Source organism: Eurosta solidaginis, chromosome 5, assembly GCF_040869045.1.
Source record: "Eurosta solidaginis isolate ZX-2024a chromosome 5, ASM4086904v1, whole genome shotgun sequence".
Lineage (NCBI taxonomy): Eukaryota > Metazoa > Arthropoda > Insecta > Diptera > Tephritidae > Eurosta > Eurosta solidaginis.
The window spans coordinates 14,972,896-14,999,608 of NC_090323.1; the positions used below are offsets into that span (position 1 = coordinate 14,972,896).

The 26,713-nt window shown below is 36.3% G+C and overlaps 3 protein-coding genes across 3 annotated transcripts; 2 read left to right on the plus strand and 1 right to left on the minus strand.

Annotated features, from left to right (window-relative positions):
* The first annotated feature begins 543 nt into the window (after window positions 1-543).
* Ent3 (equilibrative nucleoside transporter 3) lies at window positions 544-15,956 on the plus strand. Its single transcript, XM_067792496.1, has 4 exons — window positions 544-1,681; window positions 9,804-10,087; window positions 11,955-12,241; window positions 12,304-15,956. The coding sequence occupies exons 1-4, from the start codon at window positions 1,503-1,505 to the stop codon at window positions 13,612-13,614; spliced, it is 2,061 nt and encodes a 686-aa protein (XP_067648597.1). The 5' UTR covers window positions 544-1,502; the 3' UTR covers window positions 13,615-15,956.
* A 7,964-nt stretch (window positions 15,957-23,920) lies between these two features.
* On the plus strand, window positions 23,921-26,555 carry Max (MYC associated factor X). Its single transcript, XM_067791247.1, has 5 exons — window positions 23,921-24,152; window positions 24,251-24,316; window positions 24,558-24,665; window positions 24,740-24,863; window positions 25,356-26,555. The coding sequence occupies exons 1-5, from the start codon at window positions 24,114-24,116 to the stop codon at window positions 25,514-25,516; spliced, it is 498 nt and encodes a 165-aa protein (XP_067647348.1). The 5' UTR covers window positions 23,921-24,113; the 3' UTR covers window positions 25,517-26,555.
* Bet1 (blocked early in transport 1) lies at window positions 25,746-26,642 on the minus strand. The gene has a single exon (XM_067791248.1). The coding sequence runs from the start codon at window positions 26,242-26,244 to the stop codon at window positions 25,897-25,899; it is 348 nt and encodes a 115-aa protein (XP_067647349.1). The 5' UTR covers window positions 26,245-26,642; the 3' UTR covers window positions 25,746-25,896.
* Between the last annotated feature and the right edge of the window lie 71 nt (window positions 26,643-26,713).

Below are 26,713 nucleotides of genomic sequence, written 5' to 3' on the forward strand. Positions count from 1 at the left end.
GCGCATCCGCTTTTACCCCTTTCGACCTTATTCGTCCACTTTTCGACATGAACAATAAATGGCCTAAACGGTCTTAAATGAGTAGAAAATATAGAACAGCGCCGGACGCCACCGCCGCCACGCCGATATTTTTGACATTCGGCGGCGGCGTGCAAAACACGACGAAAATCGGTGGCGGTGGCGTTTATAGGCGTCGTATATCTCTAGTCAGCACTGACCGCATCACCGCCTTCTACATTCATATTTAGTACCATTTATGAATTTGAGACACCATTTCAAAACAAACAACGAAAGTAAAGAACAATGGATGCTTTTCTCTTTTCTATAAGCACAACTTGGTATAAAAATGACAGAAAAATCACTTAGTGAGTTCATATGGAGGTAGACAAAAACTAACCACCATAGATGACAGATGCTACACTCAGCAAATGACAAGCGAATAAGCAAACATTGACATTTGTAGTGTTGAAATGGATGAAAACTAAATAAAAATCGATAACAAAAAATGGACTTGCGCTATGCAGACTTCGAGGAGATGTAAGTGCTAGGCAAGTTTTGGTGCTATATGACGACAGCAAGCACAGAAAAGAAAATATTTGTAGTAAAAAAAATTATTATATAAAATTATTTGAAGATGTAAGAGTTATAAAAATGGAGTTGGAAATATTTTTAGAAAGTACTTCAATAATTAAATTGAAATAATCGAATGTGTAGTGAATTTTATAAAAAAACAAAAATTAACCAGCTAGACAATCGTGAATGCAAGGAGGGAGAATAAAAATATCGGCATGAAAAAATCAAAATTCAGTTATGTATAGAGTCATTTGTGCAAGAAAAGAGGCTTTAAAATGTTGTAAACTTTGCCAAATAATATTTGTTCTAATAAATTAAATGATAACGATTAACTGAATAAAATGTGCATCCATTTAAAATTGAGCAATGACTGAGTATCTGTGAAGTATTTCAGACATTGCTGCGCCTATATCGATTAAAAACGCAGAAGCTGTTGTTGTGTTTTTTTGTGGTCTCAGCAATTTCTCAAAAAAAAAGAAAAAAAATGTTAATTTTGTTTTAAAATGTTGCGATTCTATAACAAAGATTGTTATATATTTCGAAATTAAATTTTTTGTAAAAAAACAGACATCGGTAAAAAAAAACGATTCATTGTTGTGGTTAACGTTGATGTAGCAAAAATTTTGTTAATAAAAAAATAAGTTTAAAAAAATTCTAACAATTAATAACTTTAAAATAAATAAATATATAAAGCATTTTGTATTATATTAATCGTAAATAAACGCTTTGCTTATAACTATCTATCTTGTGCGCCCGATTTAAACTTGTTTATGCGCCTTTAAGTATGCTATAACATTTGTATGTACTCGCGTGTTAAGTGCCAAAATATCTATTACAACTACACTAACAAAACAAACAAGTACTCAATTATCAAATTTGGGAAGTTTGTGCATCTAGCAAGTGCATAAGAAATTTTTTGAAATTAAATAATGATAATGGAATCCGCGCAGGCAACAACTTATGAACCGCTTGAAGGTCGCGGCACCGGCATACGCCATGAACCCATGGACAGTCCAGAGGCAGATGTACGCACACCAAAAGATCATAAACGTGCTGTGTATTTGTCATTATTGGCGGCTGGCATTGGTTTTGTATTGCCATATAATAGGTGAGTGTAACAATTTTGTTGTAATAAAAATCTGAAGTGCTCAAATGAGAAAGTATTTATGTATATACATAAGTAATTATGTATGTGCCCTTTATGTAATTAAACAGCTACAAGGATTTTGACCAAGTTTAATATATTGTAACGAATTTAGTGAAACTTCGCTTATTTTACACCTTCTGCAAACGTTCGAATCGCTAAACTGTTGAATAAATAACTCCAATGTTCAATAATGCAAAATGGTCTTTATTACACTACTTTGAGAGTACTTCACAATAACTCGTACTTCACAACTAATTGCGTGTTTATATCAAACTGCTTTCTGACTACTTAGCTTTCGCTGCTTTTATACTCTCTGTTGCCTCGCCCACCCATTTCTCTTAAGGTCTAGTAACTTCGCGAACTTCATGCTTGGCTACCAGCCATATATGTACATGTATATTTGTAGTTTATAGTCTCTCGCATAGCCATATGCGTGTGTATATATGAGTACTACTTTGGCTGATGATTACATGTGTTTGCGAGTATCTCTTCGTTGTCTTGTATGTACATATGTGTGTAAATGATGATTGATTTGTTTACGTAACAAGAGTGGCAGCTCACTTTATTGTTGTTGTGCCTTTATTTACTTAGTATCAGATTAGTGATGTGAGTATCACTATATATATATAGTTTGTACTAGCCAATAGGAGTTCTTACGGGTCGCCTTAATATACTAAATAGTCCTAGCTGTGTTAGCTGTAAGGGCGACGACGTGGTGAAATGATCCAGTCACTTTATGCTGAACTGCCTCGGTCGGTACGTATTCGACTCTTGCTTTCTTTAATGTGCAATAGTTCGCTAAATAACTGGAAGTCAATTTTACCGTTAGAATATTTGGCAGCACAGAGTACCAAAATAAAAGTTTACAAGTGACAGCTCGCTTTAACTGGACAGCTGCCATCCCACGTAACCTCACCCAAGTAGCTTTTATCGTGGATTGTGTTTTGAAAAAAATAAAACCAAAAAGTTCGACATACATACCTCTGGGGAGAATTAGGTCCAGCTTCACTGCCAATTAGTGTCTTGCTACTTTTTAATGTTTCCTACAAATTGGTGGGACTGGACCTACGTATGTTATACCAACTTCGAACGACATCTGGCAAACAGAGGCATTTTCGCTGAAAAGCTTTTCATGGCAGAAATACTCTCGAAGTGTTTGCCAAACCATTTTTTATTGAAAACAAGTAAAGATATCTAAGTTCGGGTGTAATCGAACATTATATACTCAGCGTGATTTTCAATTGCACATTTCATTTCAAACAAGTAAGGAAGGCTAAGTTCGGGTGTAACCGAACATTACATACTCAGTTGAGAGCTGTGGAGACAAAGTAAGGGAAAATCACCATGTTGTAAAAAGAACCTAGGGTAACCCTGGAATGTGTTTGTATGACATGTGTATCAAATGGAAGGTATTAAAGAGTATTTTCAGAGGAAGTGGGCCATAGTTCTATAGATGGACGCCATTTAGGGATATAGCCATAAAGGTGGACCAGGCCTGACTCTAGAATTTGTTTGTACGATATGGGTATCAAATGAAAGGTGTTAATGAGTATTGTAAAAGGGCGTGGGCCTTAGTTCTATAGGTGGACGCCTTTTCGAGATATCGCCATAAAGGTGGACCAGGGGTGACTCTAGAATTTGTTTGTACGATATGGGCATCAAATAAAAGGTGTTAATGAGTATTTTAAAAGGGAGTGGGCCTTAGTTCTATGGGTGGACGCCTTTTCGGGATATCGCCATAAATGTGGACCAGGGGTGACTCTAGAATGCGTTTGTACAATATGCGTATCAAATAAAAGGTGTTAATGAATATTTTAAAAGGGCGTGGGCCTTAGTTCTATAGGTGGACGCCTTTTCGAGATATCGACATAAAGGTGGACCAGGGGTGACTCTAGAATTTGTTTGTACTATATGGGTATCAAACGAAAGGTGTTAATAAGTGTTTTAAAAGGGAGTAGGCCTTAGTTCTATGGGTGGACGCCTTTTCGGGATATCGCCATAAACGTGGACCAGGGGTGACTCTAGAATGCGTTTGTACAATATGGGTATCAAATGAAAGGTGTTAATGAGTATTTTAAAAGGGCGTAGACCTTAGTTCTATAGGTGGACGCCTTTTCGAGATATCGCCATAAAGGTGGACCAGGGGTGACTCTGAATTTGTTTGTACGATATGGGTATCAAATGAAAGGTGTTAATGAGTATTTTAAAAGGGCATGGGCCTTAGTTCTATAGGTGGACGCCTTTTCGGGATATCGCCATAAAGGTGGACCTGGGGTGACTCTAGAAATTGTTTGTACGATATGGGTATCAAATGAAAGGTGTTAATGAGTATTTTAAAAGGGGGTGGGCCTTAGTTCTATAGGTGGATGCCTTTTCGAGATATCGCCATAAAGGTGGGCAAGGAGTGACTCTAGAATTTTTTTGTACGATATGGGTATCAAATGAAAGGTGTTAATGAGTATTTAAAAAGGAGTGGGCCTTAGTTCTATATGTGGATGCCTTTTCGAGATATCGCCATAAGCGTGGACCAGGGGTGTCTCTAGAATATATTTGTACGATATGGGTATCAAATTAAAGGTATTAATGATGGTTTTAAAAGGGAGTGGCCCTTAGTTGTATATGTGAAGGCGTTTTCGAGATATCGACCAAAATGTGGACCAGGGTGATCCAGAACATTATCTGTCGGGTACCGCTAATTTATTTATATATGTAATACCACGGACAGTATTCCTTCCAAGATTCCAAGGGATTTTGATTTCGCCCTGCAAAACTTTTTCATTTTCTTCTACTTAATATGGTAGGTGTCACACCCATTTTACCAAGTTTTTTTCTAAAGTTATATTTTGCGTCAATAGACCAATACAATTGCCATGTTTCATCCCTTTTTCGTATTTGGTATATAATTATGGCATTTTTTTCATTTTTCGTAATTTTCGATATCGATAAAGTGGGCGTGGTCATAGTCGGATTTCGGCCATTTTTTACACCAATACAAAGTGAGTTCAGATAAGTACGTGAACTGAGTTTAGTAAAGATAAATCGATTTTTGCTCAAGTTATCGTGTTAACGGCCGAGCGGAAGGACAGGCGGTCGACTGTGTATAAAAACTGGGCGTGGCTTCAACCGATTTCGCCCTTTTTCACAGAAAACAATTATCGTCCTAGAATCTAACCCTCGACCAAATTTCACAAGGATTGGTAAATTTTTGTTCGACTTATGGCATTAAAAGTATCCTAGACCAATTAAATGAAAAAGGGCGGAGCCACGCCCATTTTGAAATTTTCTTTTATTTTTGTATTTTGTTGCACCATATCATTACTGGAATTGAATGTTGACATAATTTACTTATATACTGTAAAGATATTTACTTTTCTTTTAAAATTTGAATTTAAAAAAAATTTTTTTTAAAAAGTGGGCGTGGTCGTTCTCCGATTTTTCCAATTTTTAGTAAGCAGACATATAGTAATAAGAGTAAGGTTCCTGCCAAATTTCATCATGATATCTTCAACGACTGCCAAATTCAGCTTGCAAAACTTCTAAATTACCTTCTTTTAAAAGTGGGCGGGTTCACGCCCATTGTCCAAAATTTTACTAGTTTTCTATTCTGCGTCATAAATTCAACTCACCTACCAAGTGTCATCGCTTAATCCGTATTTGGTAATGAATTATCGCACTTTTTCGATTTTTCGAAATTTTCGTTATCGAAAAAGTGGGCGTGGTTATTGTCCGATATCGTTCATTTTAAACAGCGGTCTGACATGAGTGCCCAGGAACCTACGTACCAAATTTCATCAAGATACCTCAAAATTTACTGAAGTTATCGTGTTAACGGACAGACGGACGGACATGGCTCAATCGAATTTGTTTTGAATTGGAAGTCTATATCTATCTCGATTCCTTTATACCTGTACAACCAACCGTTATCCAATCAAAGTTAATATACTCTGTGAGCTCTGCTCAACTGAGTATAATAAATTACTTTTCTTCATAACACTCGGCACCGCCCGTGAAAAAAATAATGTCTCCCCATTTCCTCTTACTATCAAACTTGATAAATGAAATATCATTGATTGAAAACTATTTTTTGCTAAGTTATAGCTTCTTATTTTCGTCCACGACCCTTTTAAAAATCTTTAAAAGTGGGCGTGGTCTTTAACCGATCCCGTCCATTTTTTCTAGAAATATTTCCTGCTATAGGGAAAATTTGTGTACCCAATTTTATTACGATCCGTTAATTTTTCTTCGAGTTATGGCTCCCGAAACATAGAAAATTGCTTAGTCATAAAAGGGGCGGTGCCCCGTCCATTTTTTAAAATTTGAAGTTTTTCCTATTTACTGTTATAAATCCACTAGGGAAATGAAATACCATTGACATAAAGCTAATTTTTGCAAAGTTATAGCTTATTTTATTCGTCCACGACCCTTTTAAAAATCTTTTATATAAAAGTGGGCGTGGTCCTTAACCGATTTCGTTAATTTTTCTTCAAAGCATTTCTTATAGTACAGGCAACCCCTCTGCCGAATTTTGTTACGATAGGTTTAAAGATTTTTGATTCATGATTAATAATATTTGGAAAATTGATTTTATCACAAGTGGGCGGTGCCACGCTCATTTAAAAATTTTTTTTTCAAATATTCATCAAGAATCTCAATATCAGTCCACATGTCAAATTTCAACATTCTAGGTATATTATTTACTAAATAATCAGGCTTTTTGTGTTTTCCAAAATGTTATATATATAAAAAGTGGGCGTGGTTATCATCCGATTTCGCTCATTTTCAATACCATCTATTCTGGGTCCCGATAAGCTCGTGTACCAAATTTGGTAAATATATCTCAATATTTATTCAAGTTATCGTGTTAACGGACAGACGGACGGACGGACATGGCTCAATCGAATTTTTTTTCGATACTGATGATTTTGATATATGGAAGTCTATATCTATATCGATTCCTTTATACCTGTACAACCAACCGTTATCCAATCAAATTTAATATACTCTGTCTGCAAAGTGGCCAGCCCAAAGCCCCAGACACAGATAGATGGAATACAAAAAATTTTCGTCACATACAAGCAAACAAATAACTTATTGTCTCACCTGTTAGCTAAGCGACGTCATAAGCTGCATTGGTCAACACGACCCATCCTGACCCTTTCCTGACATATTTTGAAACTCTTAGCGTTTCCAATTTTTGCATTTTCTTTTAACAGCTCTTAACTTCTTTTCCTGTTTCATTTGCCTCTTCTGACTTTAGGCGCAAAAAAAAATGTAAGGCGCGATAACCTCCGAAGAGATCTTAGGCCTAACCCTGCTATATTTTTAGAAGCTTTAATACACTCTCCGACTCTTGTTAAGGCATGGCTCCAGAACGAGAATATAGCGGTGGCGCAAACTAGCGATTCCCTGTTCTGGGGTTCGGCCTATGCGCATCTTCATAGTGTGTGTGGTTTGTAAATTCAACAAATTTTCTTTATTTTTGAAACACTCTAATGCACTTAAGTACGTAAGTATCCACAACTGTTGTAAGCAATCGCTTCCTATTTTTATCTACTTCCATTCGATTTATTCACTCTTTAACGAAAAAAAGAAGAAAGCTACAAAAAATCAATGAACCTATAACTAGTTTACTGTTTTTTTGTGGAATAAAACGAATTGCATTTACAAGAGTACTGGGGCAATTGGTTTTCTTGTTTCAGAATGTTTTTAAGCTCCAACCGTATTTCCATGACATTTCTCTCAGATATATACGCACGTGTAGGTCAGAATGACCTTAAGACCTTCTTACAATTACAATGAGTCATTCGTTATTGCCAAGAACAAGTACATTCCCCAAACCAAGTCTTAGAAAATACAACTAAAACAAAATCTATTTCTTGGTTAATTCGCAATCGCTGATAGAAATAAATAAAGGTCTCAGTTTTTCAAGAACTTGCTTAAAGAACGGACGGTGTTAAAATGCGTGGCAAGTAGGACAGTCAACTTAAGGTGGTATCCTAGTGCCTTCAACCACGAAATTCACATTTACTGAAAAACGTAAAAAGTATTAATACTACGCTCGATTTTGCTCTAACAAAGTACAACGGAAGTCTCAGCAAATCTTTCAACTTTCTTTGCGTAGAACGAGAGCTTACTGAATTAAGTATCCCGTCTGTTCAGTACATCGTTTATTTGGATAATCTATAAGGCAAATGCTTGATGTGCTAGAATGGTGTAGCAACTTTAGTAGCGACACCTATCGGCATTACTTGAACAATATTTAAAAGTCGCTGAAACGAGTTCCTGAACATTTAACTTCTAGTCTGAGACTATATCTACTCAAGCAGCTTCAGCCACCGAATCTGAGATGGAAAGCAACACAACCGCAATTCCCGCCAAACATGCGTGGTCTTTAATGAGACACAAACTCCGTGAAAGGCATTTCATCAACTTTCAGCAACTTTCATGGCACATGAAACAAAAATGGCGCTCTTTCTCGAGAAAACATTACATAAAAATTACCTGGAACATTCCGCGCAAACGTGAAGTGGTGTTGGTGGACTATAAAAGCTTGACAGTTTATTAAATGTTTTCATTGATTTCCATTAATTTTGTAACGAAAAGCCGAAATAAATGGTCTCGCATGACTTCCAAAGTATAGTTAAAAAGCTGTTTCTTTCTATTTCTTGTTTGCCATCTACTTATGTATAATATTATAATAAGTGTCAGGTTTAACAACTCCGACCTCATACCACATGTGATATGTATACACCTTAGCCTTTGGTATCGTGGGGGTCTGCGCTTCAAACCGTGCACTTTCCTCACCTTTGGAGGTTTGAAATTACTCACTCTAGCCATCTCAAGGTAAACACATCGTTGCACGGTACTAACTCCACTCCATTGTGCCACCCGCTGAATCGAAGGATGAAGCTAAGAAGCTCCCCTTCTGCGCTAGTGGGAGACTGCTATAATTTAAATTCTCACGCGAACAGCCGTTAGACTATCTGAGGCTTTCTCTTGTGTTGTTGTTATTTCCCTTTTTCGTATCATCGAATTCATCATTTCTGTCTGTTGTTGGAATATAACCACTATTTCGGGATAGTTGCTTTCTGTCTTTCATCTTGGGAACGATTTGATTTAATCCCATTTAACCTGCTTGGTCAAAGCACCCTCCCCCCTCCTCCCGTGAGGAATTTGTGCTCACCAGAGCCTCACCTGCAAATAAACAGAATTCGCAACACGTAGCTGAGGTTGGAAGTTGGTAAACTGCGCTGAAAGGGTTCCGCTACAAGTTTTGGAGTCGACAAAGACGTTCTGCGTGTCAATGTTCTTATAATGGGTTTCCATAAGGAGTTGACGTATAGAAATATCTGATCGAAAGTAAGCATGTGAGGTCTGATGTCGTACTCATAAGGTCCAGTCAGTTCGTGACTGTGGTCTGCAATCTTTGGCAAAACACGCAAACGGGTTTAATATCTACTCTAGTGTTTAGCAATGATTAAATGTTCCCTTAAAAACTTAAGTACGCTTTGTTACTTGGTAGAGACCTGGGGTGGGGTATTCTCGTTCTGTGAAAAGATGAAATTAAAATTTTGAACTCCATCGAATCACAGAAAAAAAGGATTTAGTGGGAGCAATAGGCTTAAAAATCTTCGAACAGACGTTGTAAAGTCGTATACGCCAGTTGATAGCAAAGGAGCCCAATTCCATTGGCGTTAATGAAGCTTACTTAATCAAACTCGGCAGGCGTCTCAATTGAGTGAAGGATGGTCTAACGAAACGATGGTACGATGCTATACAGATAAAAAGGTACGGTAGATGTGGGGCTTCCAATGATCGTGAAACCGCAGTCATTGCCAGTACTGTTTTGAATATCAGATAAGTCTGCTTTTTTTCTTAGATCATTGGAATTTAAATAACGTGGTACTTCAAAAAGTCCTTTTCACAATATCCTCCGTCATCCGGTGACCACTGAATTGCAATATTTTAACAAAATGTCAGTCTGATATTCAAAAATAATACGGCCCTTAATGGGTTAACAAAAGATTAATATTTCTTTAAAAAAAATCCTTAGTATTTGCTTCTTTTTTTTCTTTCTTTTCAGTTTCATCATCGCTGCTGATTATTGGCAAGCTCGTTTCCCCGGTCGCTCAGTCGCATTGGATATGTCCATGACGTATATAATTGTCGCATTTGCTACAGTATTACTCAATAATGTTTTTCTATCGTTGGCACCATTTCGTGTGCGTGTCCTCTTTGGCTATGTCGTCTCATTTACTACGCTTATCTTTGTCGCAGTGTGTGAGGTGGCCTTTCACATGTTTGCCGCCAATACAGCATATTCAGTTAATTTGGCTGCCGTATCATTGGTGGCCATCGGTTGTACAGGTATGTATGTATGTAAAACTCTTGTAAAATTTGTTAAATTTATATTAAATTATTTGCTTATATTAGAATTTTGCTAAGTATAAATCTTCGAAAACATTTTTTTGTATAATTCGATTTGACATTATAATTTTTCATTCGTTAATTGTTTGACCTTTACTTACACGGGTTTGGGTGTCTGACACAGGGCGCTGTTGGCTTGTAGGATTCACTATCTCGCTCTCTGGCTATTTGACAGTGAGAGCAATGTTTGTTCCTTAACTGAAGCATGCTCTGAGCGTCGGTTGACAGGTCGCTATTATTGTTCCTGCAGTAACTCGCCACGGCCTTGTAACATTTCATCATTTGCCAGAATTTTGGGTAGATCTTTCAAACATTCCCACTGGACTGAGAGGAGGGATCGAAAATGGACTGGGCGTGAAGGCTTAAATTTTGCTCTGAAGAGATTAAGTATTCCTTTCACTCCGTCTTCCTGACATGATTAACATCTTCCAAGCGGAAACACTGGGTATAGAGAGAGCCTGAAGACTTCTGTCGGAGGACTTAGTGAGAGGATGCGAGGTATGCCTTTACTCAGACAGTCCAGCAGCGGCTTGATTTCCTCATCACATGCCGTCAGAGGACCTGTTTAATAGATCAGGGAAAGAAATCTTTAGTATAAGTCCTACAAGCATGCGGCACTGGCCGCTTAGCCTAAACGCTGAGAGAAGGGAGATCAAATTGAACAGCATATGCTAGGGTTACGGCGAGCAGGTGTGTAAAGGAATAGTTATTCACTACCTGTGCGAATTTCCAGCTCTATCACGCATCTCAACGCTACAAACTTTGGGCAGCTGAATTCTGTCGAAACTTAAGAATATTGCAAACTGATTCGTATATCATACCAGAGGGTTCCTCGACCAAACCAAATGGTTAGTGCATAGTAAGTGAGTAACAACAACAAATGGTTCCAGGATAAAGTGCATCAAAATGGGTTTCCGTGCTATACTTTAGCCTGGGCAGCAGGCACAACACTTTGCCCCCTTAATAGCAACTCGGATTTTCTCTTCCAACGCCATTTCGCCTTTGCTCAGTTCTTAGTGCGATTAGGCAAGCTCCTTTTTATACTCTGCTGACCATAGCTCACAGAGTATATTAATTTTGTTCGCATAACGGTACCCCGTAACGGCAAAAACTAATCGAGAGAGATATAGACTTCTATATATCAAAATGATCTGGGCGAAAAAAGAAATTCATTTAATAATGTCCGTCCGTCCGCCCGTCTGTCCGTAAACACGATACCTTGAGTAAGTTTTGAGGTATCTTATTGAAATTTCGTATGTAAGTTCCTGGGCACTCATCTCAGATCGCTTTTTAAAATGAACAAAAACGGACTATAACCACCTCCACTTTTTCGATATCGAAAATTTCGAAAAACCGATAAAGTGCGATAATTCATTACCAAAGACGGATAAAGCGATGAAACTTGGTAGGTTGGTTGACCTTATGACGCAGAAGGTCATTGTCAAAAGGGGATATTTAAAAGTTTTGCGAGCTGTAATTTGGCAGCTGAGTATGTAATGTTCGGTCCGAACTTAGCCTCCCTTACTTGTTTTTAATGAAATTTTGGTCCATCGGTGGGATCTTTAGTCTAGAAGGAAGGATGTTACCACACACCGAAGAAATCGAAGTACGCTGTGACAGTATTGTCTTGGGCAGCTAGGCATCAGTTGAACGAAGCAGAGGGTTACAGGATTTCAAATTTAGCCATCGTTGCTGATCAGTCGAGCTCTCAGAACTCTTCAGTTTTTTTTTTTAACTAAATTAAATATTTATATTTAACACGTTGTAATTCCAATCTAAAAGTTACTCGTTTTTCTCTACTTCACAGTTCAACAATCAAGCTTCTACGGTTTTGCCAGTATGTTACCCAAGCAATATACTCAAGCTGTTATGGCAGGCGAAAGCATTGCAGGCTTTCTGGTATCTTCCAATCGTGTACTCACAAAAATGCTCATTAAAAATGATCGGGTATCGACTGTGATTTTCTTTCTTGCCTCAACATTATACATACTACTGAGCTATGTTTTGCATTTGGCCACCATTCATTCACCATTTGTACGATATCATATGAAAGCGTGTGCTAAGATTGTACTGCGACCAGATGAAGATCGATTGGTGAGTAAAGCAATTATATTCAAGTTTCTGAGCTTACAACAGGTTTTACTTTCTCATTTCAGCAAAATGATCTTGACGGTGGCACGCCCACTGCTAAGTACGGAGTACTTACCCTGGAACCCACATCACCACCAGCAAATAGCACAAATAACAAAGCAAGCGCATTAAGTTTTAGTAATCCCGTTTATGAGCTCTCCAATCCCACTGCTGGTGAGAGTGTGATCGAGGGATTAAATAGTTTACCTGAAATGCCCAGCACACCACAAGAGTCGACCACACCGACTACCGTTGCTTTCAAAGTAGAGCACGTGCTCACACCTGGCACCTGTACGCCCGGCAAATTGAGTGATTTAAAGAATGGCTTTGTTTCACGTTGGACTGTAGCACAAGCAATCTATCCATACATGGTATGCATTGCATTAGCTTATTGCGTCACACTCTCGCTTTATCCTGGCATTGAGTCCGAGATAATATCATGCAGTCTTGGCACATGGTTACCCGTCTTGCTTATGTTTACCTTCAATACAGCAGATGTAATTGGTAAGATACTCGCTGCTGTACCATATCCATGGTCACGTCGTCAATTGATTTTAATGTCTGGATTGCGTATTGTGCTGGTGCCGTTATTATTGCTCTGTTGTGCACCACGTCATCAGCCGGTAATATCTGGTGAGACAGCTGCTTTTATCTTCACTATTGGTTTGGGTGTTAGCAATGGCTTAGCCGGTAGTCTTCCAATGATGTTAGCACCAGCCAAGGTGCCTGGTACACTAAAGGAGGTTACTGGTAATATGATGACCCTCTCATATAATGTCGGTCTTACTACTGGTTCCCTTATTGGTTATGTATTTGAGTCTATGCTTGGCGCACAACTCACAAACCCTTGTCCGACTTACCCATATGCCCCGGCTTCAATGCTGGATCCAACTGGTACACATACGCAATTTTTCAGCAGCAGCACCTCAACCACCAGTACAACTAGCACCGCAGCACCTATGTTGAATGCTACAACTGTTGCTGCTGCATTGCTCACAACAACAGTTTCGACGCTCTTGCCTACCACGGAAGCGAGTACGAGTACTTTAGCATCTGCTGTAGCAACAGCTGCGGCGGCTGCAACAACTACAGCAGCATTGATGACAACCAGTACAACAACTGTGGCACCTCTGGTGCCTACTTTGATGACACCAACTGCTACGCTTATTACAACAACAGCCGCGGCGATACTAAGTTCGGTAGCGGGTACGATAGATAATGTTGTCTCGACTGTGGTAACTACAGTATCTGCAGCGGCTAGTCTTGATATGAGTGCGGAAACGAGCATAAGTACTACAGATCCACAAAATCCAATGGAGCTGATGCAAAGAATTTAAATGGTGGGTGGGATCATGAGTTAGATGACATTTGGTGTGCATGGGATCATGCTGAAGTGGACTGCGCCGAATCTGTATGCACCCATAAAACTCTCCAAGTCCAGCAAGTATTTCTCTCAACTAAATGGGTGAATATTTGTTTGATATTACAATAATAAGAATTGGAGGGGAAAGCCAAAAATTTCGACTGGGTTTTAATGGTCTGAATTGAAGAAAATTAGTAAATGTTTGTTAAGTCTGATTGGAAAAGAGAAAGAGATGAAGCATTTTACAGCAAGTTTTTTAGTCATCATCAGCGTTGCCATAGTGAAGATAAAACTTTCAAATGAACGTGTTGTAGTTGTTTATCAGTACGAAACTTCAAATGAAGACTTCGTGTCTTTCCGACAAATGCATTGCAAAAATCGTTAAAAATAAGAGATATATTTTTTTTTTGTTCTACGAACAGACAATCTTCTTTAAGGTCGAATATCTCCCTTAAAAGGTGACTCTCTTCTTCTAAAATTATCATGAATATTAACTAACTGTGGTTCGGAGCTTGCAACTATTTAGATGTACATAGTAAATTTCTTCGTAGTTTGCTAATTTTATGTATGGTTGCCAGACGTCCGCACTTTCGGGGATTTGTCCCCGATTTCGACGATTTGTCCCAGCGTCCCCGCTTATACTTTCAATGCCCCCGCTTTTGCGATAGCATTTTAGATATAATTTCAGTTTACGATGATCTCCTATCAAAAGTGGATGAACGACAAAAATCGAATTTTATTCCATTAGCTGTAAGGACGAATTTGGCACAATTAAGAAAAGATGGAAAGGATCATGCTTGCGACGAATTTTTGGCAAAAATCGATATTGTTTATTGTGAAACATTAGAATATCTGAAACTTTGAACGTCAGGATTTTAGGAATTCAGAGTTTTCAAATGATTGGATTTCAAAACAGATCAAAACTTGCAATATAGTGAAGTAGAATCATGCCTCTTTTATTTGCTTGAAAAAAAGTGACCATTAATGATTCTTTGTTACATGATCAAATAGTAAAATTTGAGAAAATTTTGGAACCCAAGGCCGATGATCACGATTTTTTTGCACAAAAATCTGCAAGCGCCAAAATGGCTGCGTTTTGTTCAGCTAATAAAGATCTCGAAGGATATTCAGAAGTGCTCAAAATTGCTCAATTTTTCTATTCAATACCATGTCACAATGCGAACTGCGAAAGAATTTTCTCCTTAATGAGCTCGCAATGGACAAAAGAAAGAAATAGTTTAACTGTTGAAAATGTTGGGCACATCCTTCGAGTGAAGTTTAATTCTTCAGATTTTACATGTCTCGAGTTCCAAAAAATTCTTCGATTGCGTTTAGAAGGTTAAACTTAGTCAAACTTTTTACTATTAAAATTTGATTATCTTTTTTGTTGGAAGTGTCCCCGATTCATATATCGGGCATCTGGTAACCCTATTTTATGGTAAAATTTTTACATTACTAACATATTACACAGTATACTTCGTGTCTGGTAAACTGGCAGGTGTGATTCTTAGGGCGTGTAAGAGCTGTCATCGCAATCGCATCATTCTGTCAAAGCTCCGTAATTAAAGCGATAAGTGTGCCCCACGTTGGGCGCAATTTCTGTAATTTTTTTTAGACACAAGAACTAGCTCCTTTTAATAAGTTTATGTAAAAATATACAACGTAATAAAAATATAAAAGAATTTTTGTTTATGTCTATATATTAAATTAAAGATGTTTTCTCTTCTGGCAATGCTGTTGACAAGTTTTACAAAGAGAAAGCGAAACAAAGATAAAATATTTTATAGCGAATTTGTTTAGTATTCAAGAGAAATACTAGCAATAATGTAAATAGCAAATTTGAATACTAAAATGCGAGGTTAATTAGGAATAGGTGTTTTTAGAGCACCTTTTTCTAAAACTTTTTTGTTTTTTTTCTGAATTACAAAGACCTCGCTTTGTGTGAATGAGTGAAATGGAGAGTTGGTCGTAAATATTTATAATATTACATGTAGAATTAAAAAAAAAAAAAACTAGAGCATGAAAATAGTAAAATCAAAGACATACATTATTAACGTAGCTAACAAAAATAACAAAAGAAATAATTAGTGAAAACGGTTTTGAAAAAGAGATAATACCTTAATTTTATTTGATTCTAAACATAGCATACTCTTTAAGTTAGTTACAAACATACTCATATGTATACACATATTTAAAATATATTATATATAGTTTTTAAGCAGTTATACAAATATTTATACAGATCCAAAACATATTTTTTGTCATATGATAAAAATAATATAAGCAATAAGGGTTACGGTTCCAGAACGATTACGATTACATTCTTTCTTGACGACAGCTGACACCACATGTTCCTTCCAACTATGGGGTAGCTTTTTATTCTGCTTCCAAAGTTGGGTGTTGATATGAATACCTTCTGGACAGCTACAACGCGTTGTGTCTTCGTCTGTCTCATAGCCCGACCGAACCAGGAACTAAGTATGTTCTTTTATTCATAAATATCGCATAGCTTATCTTTGAATTTCCTTTCCATAAATCTTCGGACGAATTTTTCTTTCGCATACATATAGGCTTTAAACAGAGCTCATGATTCCCAGGACTAAGGGACTAATAGTGTGAGAGCTTTGTTTGTACAGTTACTTAACTTATCAATGCTTACTTATTGCAAAGGAGTTCTCTATATGCTATTTCGTTGTTAACGATGGCCCGATTATTATCCTGCAGGAATTTAATCCGCCCTTGCATATGTTTGCCATACACAGGATTTCGGGGAGAATTTTCGGCAAGCACTCTTACTTTAGGGTGTCTTCTGCATGTACGAAACAGTTTTTTTTTAGCTATACTATCGCAAGAGGTATACAAATTTGTGTTCTCTAGATTAATAATAAAAAAGTACAGAAAAAAAGACGGCAAACCTCGAGGGCTGTACTTTGAAACATCGTAATTCTATATTGGTAATTTTAAAGTTGCACACGTCCTTCTAAAGGGAAGTTCAAGCTATTTGTTTTTACCATGATTTTGAAATCTACAACTTATAGTAGAGATGTCATTTTCTGTCACTTCATATATTCTTTTTTAAATCTATTCGTGTTTCTCTGACTTCTGAATCCAATTTTTTATACACCAATTTTAGATATTTTAAATATTCTGATTCCCGAGGTATGTATATGTTTGTAAATGTGCCGAAAACGTAGTTTTCAGTTTTAAAACTTGTTTTGTAAACTGCAAGCAAAATCTAAAGTTTTAAAAAGTTTTGCATTAAGAAATCCCCTAAAAAAGTTTTTGTTACACACTAATGTATATTAGACTGGGATGGCCCCATACGAAATAAAAAAAAAAAAAAATTGTAAGGATCCCCCCTAAATTGAAAGCCTATGTTGAGGAGGTTTCTAACAATTTTTTTTTTTTATTTTGTATCCTTGCAAAATAAGCCAAAATAGTATTGTGACGAATATTAGTGATACTAAGTGATACTCACATCCCTAGTCTTATGCAAAGTAAATGAAGTCACAACAACAATAAAGCACACAATCACTTGTATCTACATAAAAGAATCAATCATTATGTCTACACATATGTACGTACACGCAGCGGAGAAGCAACGCACAACCACATGCATATAACTGAGATACTCCCGAAAGTATGCAATGAGAGAAGCTATAAAATCGTGCATCTGTAGTTACAGCTGAGAAATTTGATAGCTGATGCCAACTAGTAGATTCTTGAAAGGGAAGCGCCTAGAAGGTGCGAACGAGGAAATCAGAGAGTATAAAAGGCAGCAACAGTAGAGGCCCGATAATCAGTTGGATTTAAGACGCTATTTAGTGAGCAATAGCAGTATTATTTTGAAAATCAGTTTCGTTTAAGCAAACTATCAGTTGCAAATTATAAGTGTTATTTTCAAGTAGTCTAGTAAAGACCATTATTGCATTATTCAATATTGGAGTTATTTATTCAACAGTTTAGTGATTCGAACTTAGCAGAAGGTTGCAAATAAGAGGATTTGCAGTAAATTCGTTGCAGTATTTTTTGTAACTTGTTTATTTGAAATTCGATTGGTAAAATTGATACATCATTATTTTTGCCTTGAGAAACTCTATAACTCTCATACTAAAATTAAAAATAAAAGTAATAAAAATATAACTAGTCACAACGTAAATACGTCATTTAGTTGTAACTATACATTTAGATGCTATGCCATGTTTTGCAGCATCAAAAATAGGGTTCATAAATACATATATAAAGTTATTTAAAACTTAAATATATGTTAAAAAATATATTTTTAATATATGCATAAAATACATAAACGTACATATTATTTTTAAAAGTTAATAGGACTTGATAAAATAAAACAAAAAATTAAAATTTAGTAAAAAATCAAATTTATAAGAATAGAACAGATTTAAAATAATTAAAAACTTAAATAAGTAAGTAAACATAAAACTAAAGTATAAATTGAAAACATTTTATTAAGAAAGCATTACCAAATTGTTTATTTCTTATGAATTTGGTGATCAAAAAAAAACTATTTGTCGAGAAAATATTTTTGTTTCCTTAAACTTATGTTTCTCTTAAAAATTATTTTGTGCCTTAGAATAATAATTCATACAATTCTATGTTGTTGTTGTTGTAGCGATATGGTTGCTCCCCGAAGGCTTTGGGGAGTGTTATCGATGTGATGGTCCTTTGCCGGATACAGATCCGGTACGTTCCGGTACCACAGCACCATTAAGGTGCTAGCCCGACCATCTCGGGAACGATTTATGTGGCCACATTAAACCTTCAGGCCATCCCCTCCCTCCCCACCCCCAAGTTCCAAGAGGAGCTTAGGGTCGCCAGAGCCTCGTCTGTTAGTGAAACAGGATTCGCTGCGGATAGGTGAGGTTGACAATTGGGTTTGGAGAAGCTATATATTGCCCTGGCAACCTGAAGGGTTGCGCTACACAGCCCCTTGAATCTGGTGTTTTAGTCGCCTCTTATGACAGGCATACCTACCGCGGGTATATTCTGACCCCCTAACCCTCTGGGTGTCATACATTCTATGATCTATAATTATTTCTGTTATATAATTTTTTTTTCACACTCCTTACGAGCAATTTTTATTGCAAAATTCAATAAAAATCTAACACAATAAAATATTTTAATATAATAACGAACAAAATATTTTTTATTTACTGTATTAAAGAAATATTCTCAAAAATTTTAAATCATAATCCGGTTTATCAGAAATATTCGTTTTACGTAAGAAAAATGTATTGCGATTTTACGTATGTATTTAAATTTTAGTTGTACATAACACGAGGTAGGGCTGAAGAAATATTTTGTAAATTAGTTTATCGCTTGATGGTGTGAATTGTATTTAGTAATTCATATATAAGAGAAAGTAAGCTGTAAAGTGATTAGTAGAAATGCCTATAAATAAAGTGAAATTGTAAAAGCAAAAAAAATATAAAATTAATTTACTTTAAGCCTAGTTGAAGTTTACTTGAAAAAGATTTTTTTAAGTCTAACTTCTTAGGCTGCAAATTTGTCTAGATTGGGTGTAAAATTTCAAGGGCGCTGGAAAGTTCTAAAAAGACCCTCACGAAAGTGTGCCGAAAAGAGGTGCACCGGAAACAGCAAGTAGTAGAAAACTTGCAGACAGAGAATAGTTATACCTATTTCAAATTGAATAAAAATTAGATGAAACATGCATCAAATGGCGGGTAATTTACGACATCTAACCTTAATTAAATTTCTTATTACTTTTATTAATTGGAATATTTACAGCTTTATGAAAACTGTGGGGCGGGGCGTGCCCAAGCTATAAAGGGAACCCTTCTCTTCTCATTTCTAGATAGCGAAGAAGATACCGTACAAGATATACCTGGCGACGAAATATACGTCTCATCATCCGACTATGGCGACGTCAGAATGCAATATCTAGGCTGGAAAATATTTTAAAGCCTGGAAACCTGTGTTTCAACACGAAATCGAAGAGTTGGTAAAAAACATGAATCAAATCCTATTAAAAACAAGGTTATTCGCGTGCCTACAGATTGAAATTTAAGTGTGGCCCTGCCCAATGCTCAAGAAAGGCAACGTCGCCTAGCCCCTAACTTCCGGCAGGCTTCTTTATATCTACTTAAGCCTTATCGGTTCGCCTTCAGATATGGCAAATCTATCATCGACTAGATTTTCACGATAGGCTAACTTCTTTTTGTCGAATTTAAAGCAGGTTTTGACAGCTCAAAAATGAGTTGTGTGTTTGCTGCAAAGTCTGAGTTAAGTTCGCTGCAAGCTAAACACCATCAGCTCGGTAGGTAATGCGAAGGATCTGTTAAGCCACTCGAAATCAAACGAGTTTCAAACGAAGCTATAAACTATTTTTTGAGCTCTTTTACCTGTTGTGGGCGAAAGAGCCTGGCAAAGTTGACATAGTTATAACCATATCTTTACTTATTCAAATCAATTAGCATCGTTTATTGGTGGCTTAACCTAAAATATGAGCCAATTTCTTAAGAAAGAAGAAAATGCAAAAATGAAGGAACAAATTCCACAATCAAAACGTATCCAAAACAACAAATAAGATATCCAAAAAGTGAATGAATTCACCAAATAAAATATTTATAGGTTATGGATATGGCGAAAAACCAAAAACCAATTGGTTGGTATGGTGTGGTTATAGCTTGGGCGTTACGGCATGGTACCATTGACTAACTACATTGATTTCCATAAGGTTGGTAGATCAGTTGTTTTATGCGGATATGGATTTATCAACTTTGCCAGGACTTTAATGTATTTTTATACTCAGCGTGCTTTGCACACAGATTATATTAACTTTGATTGGATAACGGTTAGTTGTACAGGTATAAAGGATTCGAGATAGATATAGATTTCCCTATATCAAAATCATCAGTATCGAAAAAAAAATTTGATTGAGCCATGTCTGTCCGTCCGTCTGTCCGTTAACACGATAACTTGAGTAAATTTTGAGGTATCCTGATGAAATTTGGTATGTAGGTTCCTGAGCACTCAGCTATTTAAAATGAACGAAATCGGACTATAGCCACGCCCACTTTTTCGATATCGAAAATTTCGAAAAACCGAAAATATGCGATAATTCATTACCAAAGACCGATAAAGCGATGAAACTTGGTAGGTGGGTTGACCTGACGCAGAATAGAAAATTAGTAAAATTTTGGACAATGGGGGTGGCACCGCCCACTTTTAAAAGAAGGTAATTTCAAAGTTTTGCAAGCTATAATTTGGCAGTCGTTGAAGATATCATAATGAAATTTGGCAGGAACGTTACTACTATAACTATATATGTTCGGATGAAGAACACGCCCACTTTTTAAACAAAAATTTTTTTTTAAGTCAAATTTTAACAAAAAATTTAATATCTTTACAGTATATAAGTAAATTATGTCAACATTCAACTCCAGTAATGATATGGTGCAACAAAATGCAAATTAAAAAAAATATCAAAATGGGAGTGGCTCCGCCCTTTTTCAGTTAATTTGTCTAGAATGCTTTTAATGCCATAAATCGAACAAAAATTTACCAATCCTTGTAAAGTTTGGTAGGGGCATAGACTCTATGACGATAACTGTTTTCTGTGAAAATTGGCGAAATCGGTTGAAGCCACGTCCAGTTTTTATACACAGTCGACCGTCTGTCCTCCTGCTCGGCCGTTAACACAATAACTTTAGCAAAAATCGATATATCTTTACTAAACTTAGTTCACGAACTTATCTGAACTCACTTTATCTTGGTATAAAAAATGGCCGAAATCCGACAATGACCAGTCCCACTTTTTCGATATCGAAAATTATGAAAAATGAAAAAAATGCCATAATTCTATACCAAATACGAAAAAGGGATGAAACATGATAATTGGATTCGTTTATTGACGCAAAATATAACTTTAGAAAACACTTTTTAAAATCGGTGTGACACCTACCATATTAAGTAGAAGAAAATGAAAAAGTTCTGCAGGGCGAAATCAAAAGCCCTTGGAATCTTGGCAGGAATACTGTTCGTGGTATTACATATATAAATAAATTAGCGGTACTCGACAGACGATGTTCTGGGTCACCCTGGTTCACATTTTAGTCGATATCTCGAAAACACCTTCACATATACAACTAAGGACCTCTCCCTTTTAAAACCCTCCTTAATACACCTATAATTTGATACCCATATCGTACAAACGCATTCTAGAGTCACCCCTGGCCCACCTTTATGGCGATATCCCGAAATGGCGTCCACCTATAGAATTATAGCCCACTCCCCTTTAAAATACTCTTTAATACTTTCCATTTGATACCCATGTCACACAAACACAATCCAGGGTTAGCCTAGGTTCATTTTCCTACACGTTGATTTCCCCTTATTTTGTCTCCAAAGCTCTCAGCTGAGTATGTATGTAATGTTCGGTTACACCCGAACTTAGCCTTCCTTACTTGTTAGTAGTAGATTTAAGCCCCAATGGTACAATATAATATTCATCCGCCCTTCGTTTAGCAGCAGCATATCACAAAAAGCTCATCTTGGAACTGCATATTTGATTACCGACCGTACTGCAGATTCTATATATATACGGGATGCCTTTTTTATACGAAAATAAACAATTTGGGTAGACTATACATTAAGGGACCAGGGGGAGGGGTTGGGAGGGGGAGAGGGTGACTCCCCTTTCTAAAAACTCCACCCCCGCACACAGCAGGCTTATATTTTGATCACAATTTAATATTAAAGTTACCAAGAAAATGCAAGAAAACGCAGTGAATTGAGCAAATATGGTCCTACCAGACTTCAAAATATGTATAAATAAAAAACGACTCAATATATTTTAATCGCGCCATTTTTTATTCCAGATTTTCTATTTTTTTTTTTTTTGTTTTTTTTTTTTTATGAAGTAAACGTAATTTAATTTAAAAAATCGCGATTTTTAATTACAAATTTTCTATTTTTTATGAAACAAACGTAGTTTATTTAAAAAAATAAATAAAAAGCACCGCAGGCGAAAATTTGGAATAAAAAATCGCGCGATTTTATTTAAAAAAAATAATTTTTTTAAATTAAAAAAAAGCGGCGCATGCGAAAATTTGGAATAAATAGCCGCGCGATTTTTTATTCCAAATTTTCAATTTTTTATAAAATATACGTAAATAATTAAAAAAAAAATGAAAAGCGCCACAGGCGAAAATTTGGAATAAAAAAATCGCGCGATTATTTTTTACCAAATTTTCAATTTGTTATAAAATATACGTAAATAATTTAAAAAAATAAAAAGCGCCGCAGGCGAGAATTTCTATTTTTTCGTGAATACAATGAAAAAGGTCCGTTTTCTTTGTAGGTACTATTTAAAGCATCTGGTAGCGCCAAGGAAGCAGTGAATTCGATAAAGTGGCTGTATGGCTGTATGGTTATGTTCGCGGAAGGTAAACAAATAAATTATTAAATTTTACAACAATACGTAAATTTAAACAAAAGAAAATAGTTGCTTGTGGTTTTGTAAACATTATAGTGTACTTATGTATAAAATTCTTGTGAAAGTGTTCGTATGTAGATAGAAAGTGATAGTTATACTATGGTAACTTTAACAACTAATTACTAGTAAATTGTTAATAACAATTAAAAATTACTCACTGATTCTCGTTGGGGAACTCCTTGAGAACCTATGTGCAAAATTTCAAGGGTCAAACTCCTTTGGTTTACGAATAAAACCAATTGGTCCATTAATGTATAGCCGACCCAAAAAATTTGTTTGCTCTATTTGGAATTAAAATACGTCACGACAATGTACATGTTGTAAACGTCAAACCGGAATGTCACGCAGGATAATGTCACGCAGTAATGCATTTTTGACAAAAAATTACCGAAGTGCGTTTATTTGAAGTTACAATGCTTCCCACCCTAATATTATTCACTGCACCATCTAGCAACATCAATTCATATTTTTGTACATTCTTCTTTGTTTTTAACAATTATTGTTCTTTGTCGCACGTTTTTCTTGAATGTGTGGGCATAGTGTACAAGTACAAGTGTGTTGACTTATCTGTCAAGCATTCTGACAGGCACTCGCTGGATTCGGAATGACAGCGAATTCAAAATGGATACCATTACCGAGTGCGCCGAATGATTGAAAAATTGAAAAAGTCGATACGATTGGTAGTCAAAAATGTTGTCGTTGAGACCAAAAATGCGACTCTAGACCTGAGATTTCCATCAGGTGAGCGAGGCTGTTTGTATTTTTGACGTTTATCGCTTAGTGAACACACTTGGTATAGGTACACTATGTGTGTGGGTTGTTTTGCATTCTTGTATAAAATTTCGGGTGGTCAGAAAAAGATAACTGCGTAGACAAAAAATATTTTCATAGGAAAATATGCAAAATAAATATCTAAAAATTAGTTTATTTACTATAAATTGAGTGAAGGCAACAAGAAAGAATTTCCAATCAAATTGAAAGCCAAAGTGAAAAAAATGAGCGACGAAGAAAGGGATATTGACATTGAAAGTGATGTAAGGAAAAGGATACAAAAATATAACAAAGCACTCGACTAAATTATAATTTTTCTATATTTTGAATAATAAATTTCATATATTTTCACACCACATAGGATGATAACGATTCAGACAATGGGACGTCATCTGCTAGGCATGCAAATACACAAAATTTTACGCAGGTGAGTGGAGTGTGTCTGTCTGTCGCTATGTAATGCGTCGTATTGGCCTGCGTGTGCTTAACATGTGTAGTTATGAAAGCAGGTTGAGGGTAGGGTGCGACTGATGTATGGGAGTGGTGCTTGGATTATAGCAAAGGTGGTCGGCATTTCGCATAGAAAAATATTACGGTACATTAAATGCTGCCGTCACATACCCCCCTAGTTGTTGCGTGAAAAGTAGTTAACGACTTTTGTTTTATAGGCCGAGAAACGTGCACATCACAATGCTTTGGAACGCAAAAGGCGTGATCACATAAAAGAAAGCTTTACCAGTCTACGTGAAGCTGTGCCTACTCTGAAGGGTGAAAAGGTACACAAATCTCTTACATATATATAACTTATTACAAAACATGGTGCAATTATATGTTACTGCCAACCATATAGGCTAGCCGTGCACAGATACTTAAGAAGACAACGGAATGTATACAAGTGATGAGGCGAAAAATACAATCCAATCAAAAAGATGTCGAGGATATCAAAAAGCAAAATGCAATATTGGAAGCGCAAAGTAAGTAAAAGCAGCAAAACATTTTAGTGGGTGGGATGTGTTGTAGTTTTTTCCGTAACAAGAACTATTAAAACAAGCCAAATCATTGATTGCCATAAAACTACTCCACAAAATTTCCTCGGGATAAGCCTATTGGCATAATAGTGGTAACATTACCACAACCTACAATGCGGGTTAAGAATCTCAGAAAAACCGACTAAAATCCACACCAAAGTTTGATTATTCATTACCACCTTAAGCAAGATTTTTTCGGGTTTTGTGGTTACATCAGCAACAATATAGAACTGGAAAAAGTGGTTTATAAGTCAATGAACCAGTGATTCTTGCTGGAAAAAAAGCTAATAGTTCTTGTTACCGGAACGTACCGGATCTGCATCCGGCAAGGCACCATTAACATCGATAACACACCGCAGGGCCTTCGGCGAGTGTCCTTATCGCTACAACAACAACAACTACTGGTTACTACAAATTTCTTTTCATATCTCCTTACAGTTCGCATGCTTGAGGAAGCAAAAAAGGGCTATGTTATAGATCCCAACGAATATCAACAACTTAATCAGGAATATCAAGCTTCAGCTGCAGATAGCTCAGATGGTGATGAACAAGATTTTAGTCGCCGTAGCAAAAAAATGAAGACTTCCTATCAAACATAGATTAGATGGTCAACATCATAATGTATTACACACATATAAACAGCGCAAATAGCGTCTAAATATTTACTAGGTGTCCCACCCATTTTATATTTACAACATAAAAATAATCGTTAGCTCACTTATGAGCGACGAATCAATTAATATAAGTAATCGTATAGTGTAATAACGATGTTAAAGTGTAACATCTTTTACAAATATGATATATAAATGTAACTAAATAGCCTTTACGTTAATCTTCCTTTTAGATTTTATTTACAATTTAACAAAATCACAAATATATATTTTTATGTTTACAAAAATAATTTCTTATACTTCTTTTTTGATATACTATATAGTGTTGTACCGGCGCATAACTACACAACGCATAACAGTTCAATAGTTCACTTAATTTTAATAACAACATACAATATTAAAAATACGAATAATATAAACAAGAATATATAACACATATGACGTCCACCACTATGCTTGCCTAGTCGTACTACACGCGCCATTGTGTTGCCTAGAAATCCCCCAGTTCGATCCATGTCATCATCGATGCCACGCAGTAACTTGTCCTGATAGCGCACTTCATTTCCAATATCTATAGTGAGCGATTTTAATGCACCAATTTTGTGCTTTAGCTCTTCTGCTGCACGTTCATTTTCATCTTCGAGCGCGTCATGCGGCAGCGCACCACGATCAGTTGTTTGATTTAGCGGTTGATATGGATAATTATTTCGTCGCATACTATTGCTGGAATGCGCCAGATTGTCGCTGGGAATGTGTGATAGCCTCGTTTTCTTAAGAACTCCTGGCTGTCTTGTTGTTTTCCTATTTGTGCCACTGACACGTCAGTGATGGCAAGAAAGCGATTTATTTTGTAAAACTATTACAGATTTTTGTTGTTAGATGGCAGATTTCTCTTTCCAGTTAAATATGCATTGACCTTTGCGTGCTAATGCTTAGTTCTTCGTATTAATTTTCAGATTCGGTTGTTTTTATAAATTAATTAACTTTTCTTAATTGTTCCACTCCGTTTCGCAGTGTCAAACACAAATATTTTTTTATTTGACATTTTGTTTTATTCTTGACATGACGGAACGATACAAGGTGGCAGCATGGTAACATACCTACAAACAAAAATAAAAATTCAATGTATTTTGTGTTTGTAAATTCGATGGACAAATGTCAAAATCGTACTGCTCCGAAAGTAGA